The sequence below is a fragment of the Lampris incognitus genome, chromosome 16, assembly GCF_029633865.1.
Source record: "Lampris incognitus isolate fLamInc1 chromosome 16, fLamInc1.hap2, whole genome shotgun sequence".
Classification (NCBI taxonomy): domain Eukaryota; kingdom Metazoa; phylum Chordata; class Actinopteri; order Lampriformes; family Lampridae; genus Lampris; species Lampris incognitus.
Window position 1 is genome coordinate 3,232,152 of NC_079226.1, and position 14,121 is coordinate 3,246,272.

The 14,121-nt window shown below is 46.5% G+C and overlaps 1 protein-coding gene across 1 annotated transcript in view; it reads left to right on the forward strand.

Moving 5' to 3' along the window:
- akap6 (A kinase (PRKA) anchor protein 6) overlaps positions 1-14,121 on the forward strand; it is a 385,428-nt gene that overhangs the window by 57,658 nt on the left and 313,649 nt on the right. The window contains exons 6-11 of the mRNA XM_056296282.1: positions 299-643; positions 3,479-3,631; positions 6,734-6,855; positions 7,284-7,319; positions 13,431-13,527; positions 13,585-13,713. Of these exons, the coding sequence (XP_056152257.1) occupies positions 299-643; positions 3,479-3,631; positions 6,734-6,855; positions 7,284-7,319; positions 13,431-13,527; positions 13,585-13,713 (882 nt within the window). The remainder of the gene's footprint in view (positions 1-298; positions 644-3,478; positions 3,632-6,733; positions 6,856-7,283; positions 7,320-13,430; positions 13,528-13,584; positions 13,714-14,121) is intronic.

A 14,121-nucleotide genomic window follows, 5' to 3' on the forward strand; every position in this document is an offset into this window, starting at 1 on the left:
AAGTATGCAAATGTAATGGAGCCACACAGGAAATGTGTTGAGTCTGCCACAAAAAAAGTTTTAAAAAAAGTTTGCAGAATCAGTCATGTTTATCGGCCATGTAGGTTTGCACAAACATGGAATTTCACTCCGGTTTTTAATTCTTTGCTATGTGGCGCCCCACACTGGCAGGACCAGAGTTTTTTCAATAATTACAGTGGAGAAAAGTTAAAGTGCTATTATAACTCTGATAAAGAAGATATAATAATGTAAATACATGAAAAATAATTCCCAAATCCAACTTGTCTGAACCAAACAGGTCATGAATGGATGCAACCCCCAAATAAGCCCCAGCGGCTCCAGAGAAGGCGGAGGAGGTCCGGAGGGGAGCGTCCAAGGGTCTCTCTCCATCAAGAAGAGCTCATCTGCTGCGAGATCACCTGCCATAGGCCCCTCGCCTCCTCACAACAACACCTCCACACAAATGGAGACCAGCCATGCTGAGACACAAGCTTGCAGTGAGGGCGAGTCTGACTCCTCCGTGCCCTCCCCCATGAGGGAACAGCTCCTCTCTTCAGACCTGGAGGCATCCGGGGAGGACTCGGACCCTCGGCCTCTACCGGACAAACCAGCGGTCTGGATTGTGAAACGCCGGGGCCAAAAGGTGGAGGTCCTTTATTGTTTATTGAGCTGAGGAGATGGTGGGAGAAACGACAGACAGACTTGTCTGTGGCTGTGTGTCCATGTTTCCTGAAGGCTGTGTATGTGTGCATGGATGTGTGACTGACAATAAGGATGTGTCTTTGTTCATTTACGAGAAAGAGAAAGAAAGACAGAGTTACCGGGTGAATGACTTAGAGATGAGCAGCAGACAAGTCATTTTCAGTGGGAGTCTACAGACCAGTGGCCGACGCGGCGTGGCGTGGTGCTACAGGGTGTGACCCAAAGTTACGCCGGTCTCAACATTTCTCAGCACTTCAGTGATGTGGCGAGGTGTCAGCCAGTCACAATGTGCAGTTGCTTTGTTCTTTACAGTCCCCCTTCCCTCTCCTGAAAGTTCCTGCGTCCACATGGAGAAAACCACGTGCTGTCTGTCTCAGTTTATGACCAACTTGTCTGAGTCACAGTCGTCACAGATGTCTGTGAATGTTCTCATTCATCCAGGTCGTCATGGTTCTCCAAAGGAGTTGGATCAAGTGCAACTGGACTTGGTATTTATCCGTGAAGACGTTTCGCCTCTCATCCAAGAGGCTTCCTCAGTTCGTGCCTGTCTGACTAGACCAAGCTAGTCAGACTAGCTTGGTCTTCACGGATATATACCAAGTCCAGTTGCACTTGATTCAAGTCGTCACAGACTGCTTTCAACTCACACTCAGGTTTAGAATGGACTATAATGAAATGCGTCACAATTCTGAGGCCAACAACCACCCCCAATATGTAAAAAAGCTTGAGAGGAAATCTGATTGGCTGACATGGGAACATTTATGATAAGCTTTATTAACTAGGCGACACACAATTTATTATTAAATTACAAGTGATACTTTTTTATTTTTGCATTTAACCATTTCACGTACCAAAAAAAAAAAAGAAGAAGAAGAAAACGGCGAATTGGTAGAGTGAAATGGGAAATTTATTTGCGTGTCCTTGTGATACCAGAAGCTAAAAACAGTCATCACAGGGGGCATCCAGGTAGCGTAGCGGTCTATTCTGTTGCCTGTCAACACGGGGATCGCCGGTTCGAATCCCCATGTTACCTCCAGCTTGGTCGGGCGTCCCTACAGGCACAATTGGCCGTGTCTGCGGGTGGGAAGCCAGATGTGGGTACGTGTCCTGGTCAGTGGTCTTAATGTTTTGGCTGATCAGTGTACACAGTGCTGCTTTGTAGGCTTTAAAATGTGTGAGCTCCCTCTAGAGACATATCTAAGTAACACATCACAACAATTATGTCCTGTAGCCTAGTAGTTGGCACAAATTTATTGGTACTGTACTGCTCTTGTTCCTCTTGTTATTGCGGTAGCAGTAGTAGTGGTAGTAGCAGTAGTAATAGTAGTAGTAGTGGTAGTAGTAGTAGTAGTGGTAGTAGTAGTAGCAGTAGCAGTAGCAGTAGCAGTAGCAGTAGCAGTAGTAGCAGTAGCAGTAGCAGTAGTAGTAGTGGTAGTAGTCGTAGTAGTGGTAGTAGTAGTAGCAGTAGCAGTAGTAGTAGTAGCAGTAGCAGTAGTAGTAGTAGTGGTAGTAGTCGTAGTAGTGGTAGTAGTAGTAGCAGTAGCAGTAGTAGTGGTAGTAGTAGTAGCAGTAGTAGCAGTAGTAGTAGTGGTAGTAGTAGTAGTAGTAGTGGTAGTAGTGGTAGTAGTAGTAGCAGTAGCAGTAGCAGTAGTAGTAGTAGCAGTAGCGGTAGTAGTAGTAGCAGTAGTAGTAGTAGCAGTAGCGGTAGTAGTAGTAGTAGTAGTAGTAGTAGTTGTTGTAGAGTTGCACAAAAGAATGCATGATTACAGAAGCTTCTGCTCTATTAGAGCTCTTTCTGTTTTTGTAGTAGCAGTAGTAATTAGAAGACAATTGAAATGTCTTTTCATAATTTTTGTATAGGTTTGTATGCGTTTTGTTTTGGTCTATCATGGACTGTTTTATTCAGAATCAAGGAATTTGATGTTGTGGGGTGCATTGTTGTCGGGTGCTGTGCTGAACCGTGTCTCCTTTTGCTGTATCTAGAATTATTGATAGATACGTACAAGTTGTGCTTACCGCATTGCTGTTCCTGGAGTATGCTGCCTGGAGAATGCCACTTTTCAAGGCCTTAGAGGGTTTTTAGGCAATTATTTTCCTTCACATTCTGTTGCCAATTATATACTGTCTCTTTAAAATGTTCAAATGTGTAAATAAAGAATCAATCAATCAAACAAACAAACAATTTAAGGTCTTGGTTAAGTTGTAGCCTATTAATGGTGTTTTCATTTCCTGTATGAATGTAAATGCAAAATATAAAGTTTTGCCAATCACATCAGGTTTGAATAATAATACTAATAATAATAATAAGCAGACATAATGTTTGATTAATGTATTTATATGAATATTCTTTCTGTGTGTGTGTGTGTGTGTGTGTGTGTGTGTTTGGGGGGAGCATAGCAATTGTGTTTAGGACACCCATATGGCCAGTAGTGGCCCTGATGCTGGAGCCTGAGACACAGATGAACAGACAGACAGCCAGACAGCCGGATAGACGGATAGACAGACAGACAGACAGACAGACAGATAGACAGACAGACAGCCGGATAGACAGACAGACAGACAGACAGACAGACAGACAGACAGACAGCCGGATAGACGGATAGACAGACAAACAGACAGACAGACAGACAGACAGCCGGATAGACGGATAGACAGACAGACAGACAGCCAGATAGACAGCCAGATAGACAGACAGACAGACGAAGGATGAAGTATTTTATGTATTCTCTTTGTCTGCTGTTGTCTCAATGCTAACTGCTCCTCTCTTCTCCTCCAGGAGGCGGCCCGGGTGTCGGCCAGGTCCAGTCCAGACAGGGAGCACTGGTTCGGCTCCGAGGAGTTCCTGGCCCTCCCTGCTCAGCTTCACCAGACGGAGATGTTGGCGATGAAACTGGAAAGTCTGGCTCAGACATTCCCTGTGGTCAGTGAAGTCTTTAACATTAAATTTGAATTTTTCTCTGTTGTCACTCAATACAGGAAGTCCAACAAGAGGACACGCAATCTGGATTTTTCCCATAATCCTTTTATACTAAACATAGAAATACTGTGTGTCTTGAGTAAATCTGATAGCTGCGCGGTTTCGTAAAATCAAATAAAGAGCCATGTGTAAACAGACCCAAGATACATTGAAGAAGAGTTTCAATTAATTGGTAATATTTGTCATTTCAGTTAGCAATTTAAGCAATTGGTTGATTAGAAGCAGTTGGTCGGAAACATCTTCTTGTGGCTGCTCCCGTTAGGGGGCGCCACAGCGGATCATCGGTTTCCATCTCTTCCTGTCCTCTGCATCCTCCTCTGTCACACCAGCCACCTGCATGTCCTCTCTCACCACATCCATAAACCTCCTCTTCTCCTCTTCCCTGGCAGCTCCATATTCAGCATCCTTCTCCCAGTATACCCAGCGTCTCTCCTCCACACATGTCCACACCATCTCAGTCTTGTCTCTCTTGCTTTGTCTCCAAACCGTCCAACCTGATATTCTTGTTCCTAATCCTGTCCATCTTCGTGTCTCCCAACAGAAATCTCAGCATCATCAGTACCACTGTCTCCAAACCATATAACATAGCTGGTCTCACAACCATCTTGTAAACCTTTCCTTTAACTCTTGCTGATACCCTTCTGTCACACATCACTCCTGACACTCTTCTCCACCCACTCCACCCTGCCCGCACTCTCTTCTGCACTCCCCGTTACTTTTTTAGGGAGTTTTTTTTTGTTTTAGTTGGAGTTTTTTTTTTTTTTACAACAACAAAAAATTCCAGTTTTTTAGTTTTTGTTTGTTATTTTTTTTAGGGAGTCTTTTTTTTAAACTTTTTTAGGGTTTTTTTTTTTTTTTTTTACTGAGGTGTTCCTTATCTGATGCGAGGGTGTCTAAGGACAGGATGTTGTGTTGCTGTAAAGCCCCTTGAAGCAAATTTGTAATTTGTGATACGGAGCCATGCAAATACAAATACAGTTCAATTCAATTTAGTGTCATTCAAAAACATGTACTTGACTTTGGATAGTTGACCCCAAGTATTTAACCTCATCCACCTTCATCACCTCTACTCCTTGTATCCTCACCATTCCACTGTCCTCCCTCTTGTTCATGCATATGTATTTTGTCTTGCTCCTATATTTCTCTTCTCTCCAGTGCATACCGCCACCTCTCCAGGTTCTCCTCACTAGTCTCGCTACAGATCACAATGTCATCTGCAAACATCATAGTCCACGGAGACTCCTGCCTGATCTCGTCCGTCAACCTGTCCTTCACCATTGCAAACAAGAAAGGGCTCAGAGCCGATCCTTGATGTAGTCCCACCTCCACCTTGAACCCATCCGTCATTCCTACCCCACACCTCACCACTGTCACACCGCCCTCATACATATCCTGCACCACTCCTACATACTTCTCTGCCACTCCCGACTTCCTCATACAATACCACACCTCCTCTCTCGGCACCCTGTCGTATGCTTTCTCTAAATCCACAAGAGCACACCAACATCGGTGCAGCCAGCGGATGCCGCTACTCCGGGGGGGGGGGGGGACAGCGTGCCGTCGACAGAGCCTGAGGCAGGGGAGGGATACAGCGGGCAGGTAGATAATCAGGAAGGGAAACAGCAAGTTGATTCGGGCAGTGAGAATGTAATTAATGAAAGCTCGGCTGTCCTGAGTGTCACGACAGACGAAAGGAAAGGAGTAGAGGAGAAACTGGCAGCAGGGAAAAGCAGCGGAAAAGGGCCAGCAACTGGACCTGACCATAGTCAGGCTGGTGGTGCAAAGGGGAGAAAGGGGGAGTTGTGTGTTACGGAGAGTGTTGCTGGTGAGGACAAGGTGGAGGAAATAGAGTATGACACTGACTCCAACTGTATCTCTGTTACAGACTCACAGCCACAAATTGGAGAGCTGTACTCACTAGAGGAAATTAATGGTTTTCTAGAGGACACCTTTGGAAAATCTGTGAAAGTGTCTGAGTATTTTCCAGATACAGAAACAATTATTGAAAGTGTGTCGACTCTGCAGAAAATAGTTGGTTTTGATTTTTTGGATGAAAAAAACATTTCTGTTTGAGAAAACACATAACAGGTCCCAGAAAGATGCGTAAGGCCAATAAAAGAAAAAGTTCTAAAAGGTTGAAGACTCCGTAAGTTAGGTCATGATGAGTGTGTTGCACTGGGTGATCGTCCTCACTGCTGCTGGAGGAGCCACTGACTTCATGGAGCCAGGCTGTATGTCCATGATCGGTGCACTCCAGGACTACCTCAGAAACAGGTTTCCACCAGGAACATCCCCCTACAGCAGCAGGATCGGGACTTGACAGCCCCGAGGCGGTAGCTCAGCTGCTCAACATGAGGTCTACATGCCGCACAAGAGACATTTTAAAGCTACAGATTAAAGAACTGTCTGACGAGGAGCTGAAGATGATGGGGACTATGACAGGGGAGCAGAGATCCAAACGGAAATGACCTTTTTTACCAGAACTTGGGGGAGTATTGTGCTCAGCGGGAGATGATGAAGATTTGGTTTTCTTTTTTCTAATTTGTGTAACAAGGGAAAGTCCTGGCTTTATTATTGGCTTTTGTTTTATTTATTTGTTGTGTAAATTGTGTGAATACAACATCCATGCATGTTGTGCGTCTTGGGAGAGAGATCCTCCTCTGTTGCTCTCCCTGAGGTTTCTCCCTGTTAAAGGTTTTTTTTAGGGAGCTGTTCCTCATCTGATGCGAGGGTCTAAGGGCGGGGTGTTGTGTTGCTGTGGGACAGCCCTGAGGAGATATTGTGTTTGATATTTTGGGCTATGCAAGTAGAGCTGACTTCAGTTTGAAATTCTGTTTGTTGTGACAACTACTTGTTTAGACTACTCAGTGGTTTCTTTCTGAAACAGTTTTCATTTTATGAGCAGGATTATAAAAATATGATTATGTCTGAATATCAGCTGTTGGACCGGAATGTAATCTGAATAAATGTACTTTTAAAAATCAAATCTCTCTGTCTGTCTCTCTGTCTGTCTGTGTCTATCTCATTCAGAGGCCTGGTTGTGACTCTACCAAGGAGCCTTTGCAGGATGTGGACGACTGGGAGCTGACGGAGCTCAACCCAGACTGGGAGCTGGGGGCGAGTGGGGCAAGCGAGAACAACGTGGAGGAGAGTGGGGAGGAGAATCCCTCTCCTCTGCCACAGCTGGTATTTCCTCCTACTGTGCCTCCTGTTTCTGTTAAGATACAGGATAGAAGCTCAGTCTTATTTCAATCAAATTGAGTAGAATATTTTTCATTTCCTATTCTAGAAATTTGACTTAATGGCTCAGACTGAGATGAGAAATTTAGACATAATGGATATAACACAATCACACACACACACACACACACACACGTACCATCATCATCGGCGGTCACCCGGGGTCGAGTATGACCGTCCTCCTTCTAGGTCCTTGTGGGTCTTAAGGTGGGCATAGAGACTGATCCTGGAGCCGCATATTTTAGGTCAATGTGGGCAAGGGTGTGAAGAAGTGGTTGAGGATGTGGTTTGGGCCTTCCTGGTAACTCCCTCCTTTCTGAGTCTGTGCTTGTTTTCAGCAGCATGGTGGAGGTCATGGTTGTAGCATGCAACACCCTCACGGACAGGTTTTTCACTGCTTGTTCCCAGGTGTTAAGGTTGATGCCAAACCTTTTGATGTGGGCCTTGATGTTGTCTTTATATCGCTTCTTTTGTCCTCCTGGGGCACGGTGTCCTGTCCCGAGCTGAGAGTAAAGGACTTTTTTCGGGACGCGAGAGTCAGACATACGGAGGACATGACCAGTCCATCTCAGCTGATGTTATGCGAGGGTGGCAGTTATAGTAGGCATGCTGGCCTCCTTGACGACAGTGAAGTTGGTGCACTTATCCTCCCAGCTGATCTTAAGGATCTTCCTGAGGCATCATAGCTGGTATGCCTCGAGAGGCTTCAGGTGCTTTCTATATGTGGCCCAGGTGTCTGACCCATACATTAGGGTGGGAAGCACCGCCGCTTTGTACACCAGAATTTTTGTTCTGGCCTGAAGGTTGCAGTTTTCAAAAACCCTTTTACTCAACCTTGGGAAGGCCCAGCTGGCACATCTAAGATGATGGTGTATTTCAATGTCAATGTTGGCTTTGGAGGAGAGAGGGCTGCCAAGCTATGGGAACTGTTCCACATTTTCGAGTCTGGTGTTGTCTACAGAGATGGATGGGGGGAGAGCAGGCATACAGTATTTCTGTTGGGTGGGGGTTGGCAGATGATATGGGCCTTTTTATGTTAATGGCCAGGCCAAGCTGCTTGGATGCCTTTGCAAAGGCATCCAGTATGTTCTGTAGCTGCTCTTCTACGAGGGACACTGAGGCGTTGTCATCGGCGTACTGCAGCTCAATGATGTGGTAGTGGTTTTACTTTTAGCCCTGAATCTGTTAATGTTCAGAATATTCTCATCAGTTCTGTACATGTTTTGACTCCCTGAGACAGATTGAGACCCATGAAGTGGAGGATGGTGGCAGTGAATACAGAGAACAGGGTTGGGGCAGTGGTGCAGTGACACAGCCTTGTTTAACTCCTGTGTGGACCTTGAAGGTCTCTGTCTCATCTCCATAACTGCCAAGTACTCTTGCTTATTTCTTGTCATGTAGTAATTGTAATACTCTGGTATATTTGGCAGGGCAGCCTGATTTTGACAGAACTAGCCAGAGGGCCTGGCAGTTTACAGAATGAGAAGCTTTGGTTAAGTCTATAAAGGCCATGTGCAATGGTTGATTCTGTTCCTGGGCTTTTTCCTGGAGTTGGCAAGTGGTAAAAATTATGTCCATGGTGCCCCTGTTAGGACGAAAATCGCTCTGGGATTCTGGCAGAATTTCCTCTGATATTGGGAGGAGTCTGCTGGCCAAGACCCTAGCCAGAGCGTTCCCTGTGGTGGAAAGCAGGGAAATGCCATGGTAGTGTCCGCACTCAGCTTTGTCCCCTTTCTTAAAGATAGAGACAATGAGTGTGTCACCATGTTGTGAAGGGATATCCCCTTTTTCCTATATTCTAAGTAGCAGAGCCAGAGCATGGATACGTATGTCTGAGGATTGTAGGTCCACCTGCCTTCAGTACTTCCGCTGGTATTCCATCAGGGCCATCAGCCTTGTTGATTTTCATCTTCCAGATGGCACCCTGGACTTAGACTAGGTGCTGCTGCCATGTCTTCCTCTTTAGGTTGTTGAGGGGGTTGTTGGAGGGCATCCATCTCAGGGCTAGAGTCCCGGTTTAAAAGGACCTGGTAGTGCTCTTCCCACCTCTCTTTGATTGACTTGTCTGTTAGCAGTGTGTAACCATCTTTGGAGTCTGTTAGCAGTGTGTAACCAGCTTTGGAGCGAAGGGGGGTTAGATGGTGGTGGCTGGGACCATATATTGCTTTAGTAGCATCGAATAAGCCTCTGATATCCCCAGAGTCTGCAAGGTGTTGGATCTCAAGGGCCTTCTTTGTCCACCACTGGATCTTTAATTCCAGCACCCGGCTTTGGACAGCTGACTTTGCTTTTGCATGGGCAGCTTGTTTATTTCGGCAGTTGATGTCATTCTACCAGATGGTGACGGCTCGCCACTTGATGTTGATTAACCATTTGATTTCCAGGTCATTCTCATCAAACCAGTCTTGGTGATTCTTCATCCTATGTCCAAGAGTGGTTTTACAGGTGCCAGTTATTGCAGTCCTGAGCATATCCCAGTGGCTTTCAATATCATCTGGATACTGCTTGGGCATTGATGTACTGGAACTGTTGATGAGAGGAGGTATCAGTAAGGTATCAGTAAGTCATTTGAGGTTGAGTTTTGGGTGGCTCTGCTTTTTTCTGCACCCTTCTTTACCGGTGAAGATGGATGGACAGGGTGGAGCGGACAAGACGGGGGTCATTCCAGCAGTCATATGCAATGATCATCACTCTGGTGTTAAGTACCTCGTGTCGGTCTCTTTGAGGTGCCAAAGGTTAGAATGAGGGTGCCTCCAGGTTGTATTAGATTTGTTCTTCTGGTGGAAGAGTGTGTTGGTGATGATTAAGGCGGTGTTCTGAGTATGTTGTTAACAGCAGGATGCCATTGGAGTTTGTGTTTCTAACTCCTTCCTTGCCAGTTATCCCACTCTGGTATTGAACTCTCCAAGCAGGATTAGCATATCCTCCTTCGGGACTTTGGTGAGAATATTGTCCAGGTTGGCATAGAAGGTCTTCTTTACTTTATCTTGGGAGTCAGGTGTTGGAGCGTATGCACTGATGACAGTGACACTTTGGTTATTAACATGCACCAGTGGTATTGTCATCAGGCGTTCATTGTTGCCCAGAGGAAGCTCAGCAAGGTGGCAAATGAGGCTGTTTATGACGACAAAGCCCACACCATGGCTCATCGGCTCCTCAGCTGATTTTCCTTCCCAGAAGAAAGTGTAACCACCCTTCTCCTCTTGGTCGGACATTCGGGCTTCAGAGAGTGCGGCAATATCAATTCGGAATCTTCTCAGCTCTCAGGCGATGATGGCAGGACACTGTTCAGGTCGATTGCTGGATTGATTGTCCATGAGGCTTCGTATTTTCTAGGCTCCAAAACATACAAGTTTCTGTTTCCGACCGCATGGTGGTGATTCCTCTGGATGTGGTGGTCCAGACAGGAGGTATGAGGCAGACTATGTTTAGGGCACCTTTTCTAGCCCCTTCCCCAACTGAGATGAGCAGAGCTGATGCTAAATAGGGCTGCTCAGTTGTGGGTGCAGCAGCCAAGAAGCCCCTCTACCTCAGTCCCAGGGCTTAGCAACGGATCATACACCCAACACCTGTGTGCCAGGTTGTGGCTAGGGGCTACCAGACTTCAATGTCCTGCCCCTGTCACCTCTTCCTGATCGCCACAGGGCTTTGACCCAGGACTTTTATGGGTTGATCCTTGCAGGAAGATGCCTGCGTGTGACAGCTTTTTACGTAGAGCGACTGATATGCCTGTAACCACCAGGTGTGCCAGAGTCAAAAGCCGTGGAGAACCAAGACAAATTGGGACCAGCCTGTGTTGCAGCCTTCATCCACCTTCATCAGACTCATCAGAGTCATGTTTATTGGCCATGTAGATTTGCACATGGAATTTGACTCTGGTTTCGTGGCTCTCTCAGTGTACTTAAAATAGAATAACAACACTACAACACAACAATCTTCAGATATAAACACAAGGATTGACTTATACAGGTGAAATAAGAGGTGATAAAGTGCAATGGTGCAGGGAATGTATCAGAGATCCTAAAATAGATGTTAACAGGTTACTTACATACATGCCTGAGGTAGATGTACATGACGGAGCGTACCAGTATACATACAATGTACAGTACAGTATATACAAAATGGTTGGCTTGATTTGACAGGGCTGAGCATTCATTTGCATGAAAGCTTGCGGAAAGGAACTTTTTTATATCTGGTTGTTTTGGGATACAGTGCTCTGTAGCGCCTACCAGAGGGGAGGAGTTGGAACAGGTTGCAACCAGGGTGTGATGGGTCTACAGTGATGTTTTCTGCCCGTTTCCTGAATCTGGAGGTGTATAAGTCCTGAATGGAGGGCAGGTTGGCACCATTGATTTTCTCTACAGACTTAACTGTCTAGCGTAGCCTGTCTCTGTCCTGTTTGGTGGCCGATCCAAACCAGTGATGGATGTGCAGAGGACAGACTGGATTATTACAGTGTAGAACTGAATCAACAGTTCCTGAGGCAGGTTGAATTTCTTGAGCTGACAGAGAAAGTACATCCTCTGCTGGGCCTTTTTGATGATTGTGTCTGTGTTGGATGCCACCTTAGGTCCTGGGAGATTGTGGAACCCAGAAATCTGTAGGTTTTCACTGTAGACACTGTGCTGTTGAGTATGGTGAAGGTGAAGGGGGGCAGTGTTTGGGGACTCCTCCTGAAGTCCACTGTCATCTCCACTGTTTTGAGCATGTTCAGCTCCAGGGTGTTATGGCCACACCAGAGGGCCAGCTGATCAACCTCCCGACTATATCCAGACTCGTCACCATCCTGGGTAAGGCCAATGATGGTTGTGTCGTCTGCAAACTTCAGGACTTTAACAGACGGTCACCTGAGGTGCAGTCATTTGTGTAGATAGAGAAGAATAGAGGGGAGAGCACACATTCCTGGGGGGCGCCAGTGCTGATTGTCCGGGTGCTGGATGTTGTTTTCCCCAGCCTTACCAACTACCTCTTGTCTGTCAGGAAGTTTTTAATCCACTGGCAGATGGGACTGGTACAGTGAGCCGGGTGAGTTTGGAGTGGAGGATATCTGGGACGATGGTGTTGAACGCTGAGCTGAAGTCCACAAACAGGACCCTTGCGTATGTCCCTGGGGAGTCGAGGTGTTGGAAGATGTAGTGCAATCCCATGTTGACTGCATCCTCCACTGACCTGTTTGCTCAGTAGGCAGACTGCAGGGGGTCGAGCAGGGGGCCTGTGATTTCCTTCAGGTGGGTCAACACCAGTCTCTCGAAGGCTTTCATGACCACAGCTGTTAGGGAAACGGGCCTGTAGTCATTTAATCCTGTGATATGGTTTTTCTTGGGGACTGGGATGATAGTGGAGCTCTTGATGCAGGGGGGGACTTCACACAGCTCCAGTGATCTGCTGAAGATCAGTGTGAAAATGTGGCCAGCTGCTCAACACAGACTTTAAGACATGAGGGTGACACACCATCCAGGACTGGTGCCTTCCTGGTCTTCTGTCTCTGGAAGAGCTGGCACATGTCCTCAACACAGATTCTGAGTGTGGGTGGGGGTTTGGTGGGGAGGGAGAGGGGCTGGCAGGGGGTGTAGTTGGTTGTGCATTGTGGCTGGAGAGGGTGAGGGATGAGAACGTTTGCTTTTCAAACCTGCAGTAAAACCCATGTAGGTCGTCAGCCAGTCGATGGTTCCCTGCAGTGTGGGGGGATGGTCTCCTGTAGTTGGTAATGTCTTTCAATCCTCTCCAGACTGATGGTGGGTCGTTGGCAGAAAACTTGTTTTTCAACTTTTCTAGAGTAGCATCTTTTTGCCACTCTGATCTCCTTTGTGAGTGTATTTCTGGTGTTATTACACCGGATCCTATCTCCACACCTGTAGGCTTCCTCTTTGGCCTGACGAAGCTGCCTTAGTTTAGCTGAAAACCCGGGCTTATTGTTGTTAAAGGTACAGAAGGTTTAAGCAATATGGTATTTATCACAGACACATGCACACATATGCACACATTTACTTGGGTCGCTTTTGGGGACATTACATAGACTTACATTTATTCCCCAGCCCTTAACCTTTACCTTAACCATCAGAACTACATGCCTCGCCTTAACCCTTAACCTAACCCTAAGCCAAACCTATCCCTGACCTTAACCACTAACCCAAAAATCAGCTTGTTACCAACTGGGGACACGGCTTTAGTTCCCAATGGGACAAGCCATCCCCAATCAACTGGTCTTTAGTCTGAAATGTGTTCATGAAAATAGGATAAGTCAGGCACACACACACACACACACACACACACAAACAAATCTCACTGTTTGGGTCTGGGTTTTCATGTATAACAGCAAATAGAATAGAATAGAATCTCTTTTGTGACATTTTTCTTTTAATTGGAGAGCGGCTCAGATGAGTTTCCTGTTTCCTGAAGTTCATTTGATCATGCTGTTGTTTTCTGTTTTTCTTTCCCCCCCATATTTGTCCCCCCCATCACACCTTTAGTTCCCATACAGGAGAAACCACTTCCTGGTAAATCGCTTTAGCTCCACCTCCTCGAGTGACATCGCACCCTCATTGGATGAGAGCATTGAGTCCGGCCCACTGAGCGACCTGCAGTCTGAGGACGAGGGGCGTCGCTCCGTGACCATAGACTATAGCCTGGGGGCGGGACTGAACTCTCTAGGCCACGCCCTTGAGGCAGATCGGACAGGACTACAGCTTACAGCACCCCCAGTGGATGGACGGGGAGGTGCAATTCTGGTCCAACAGCTGCTGGAAGACATCCAGCAACAAGATGGAGACCCTGACATCTGGAAAAAAATAGAGGTATGGAGTCTCTTGTCTATCCATCTGTCCAGTGGTCTACCCCTCTGTCTATCTATCTGTCCAGTGGTCTACCCCTCTGTCTATCCATCTGTCCAGTGGTCTACCCCTCTGTCTATCCATCTGTCCAGTGGTCTACCCCTCTGTCTATCTATCTGTCTGCCTGTCTGTCTGACACAGGTCTTTCCGTCTGTGGTTTAAATGCTGATGTTATTGACTGATGTCTTTGATCCAGTCCCTGCAGTAGAAGTAACCTCATACTATCTCAGTAATGGGTTACCACGTTTTGTATTGATGCGCAGGTCTGTCAGTTGTCGTGATGTGGTTTCAGATGATCAACAACAAACCTCCAGACAGCTCTGAGTTGGAGCTATGTCATGTATGTGTCCTGACACACAGATTCCTCTGTGT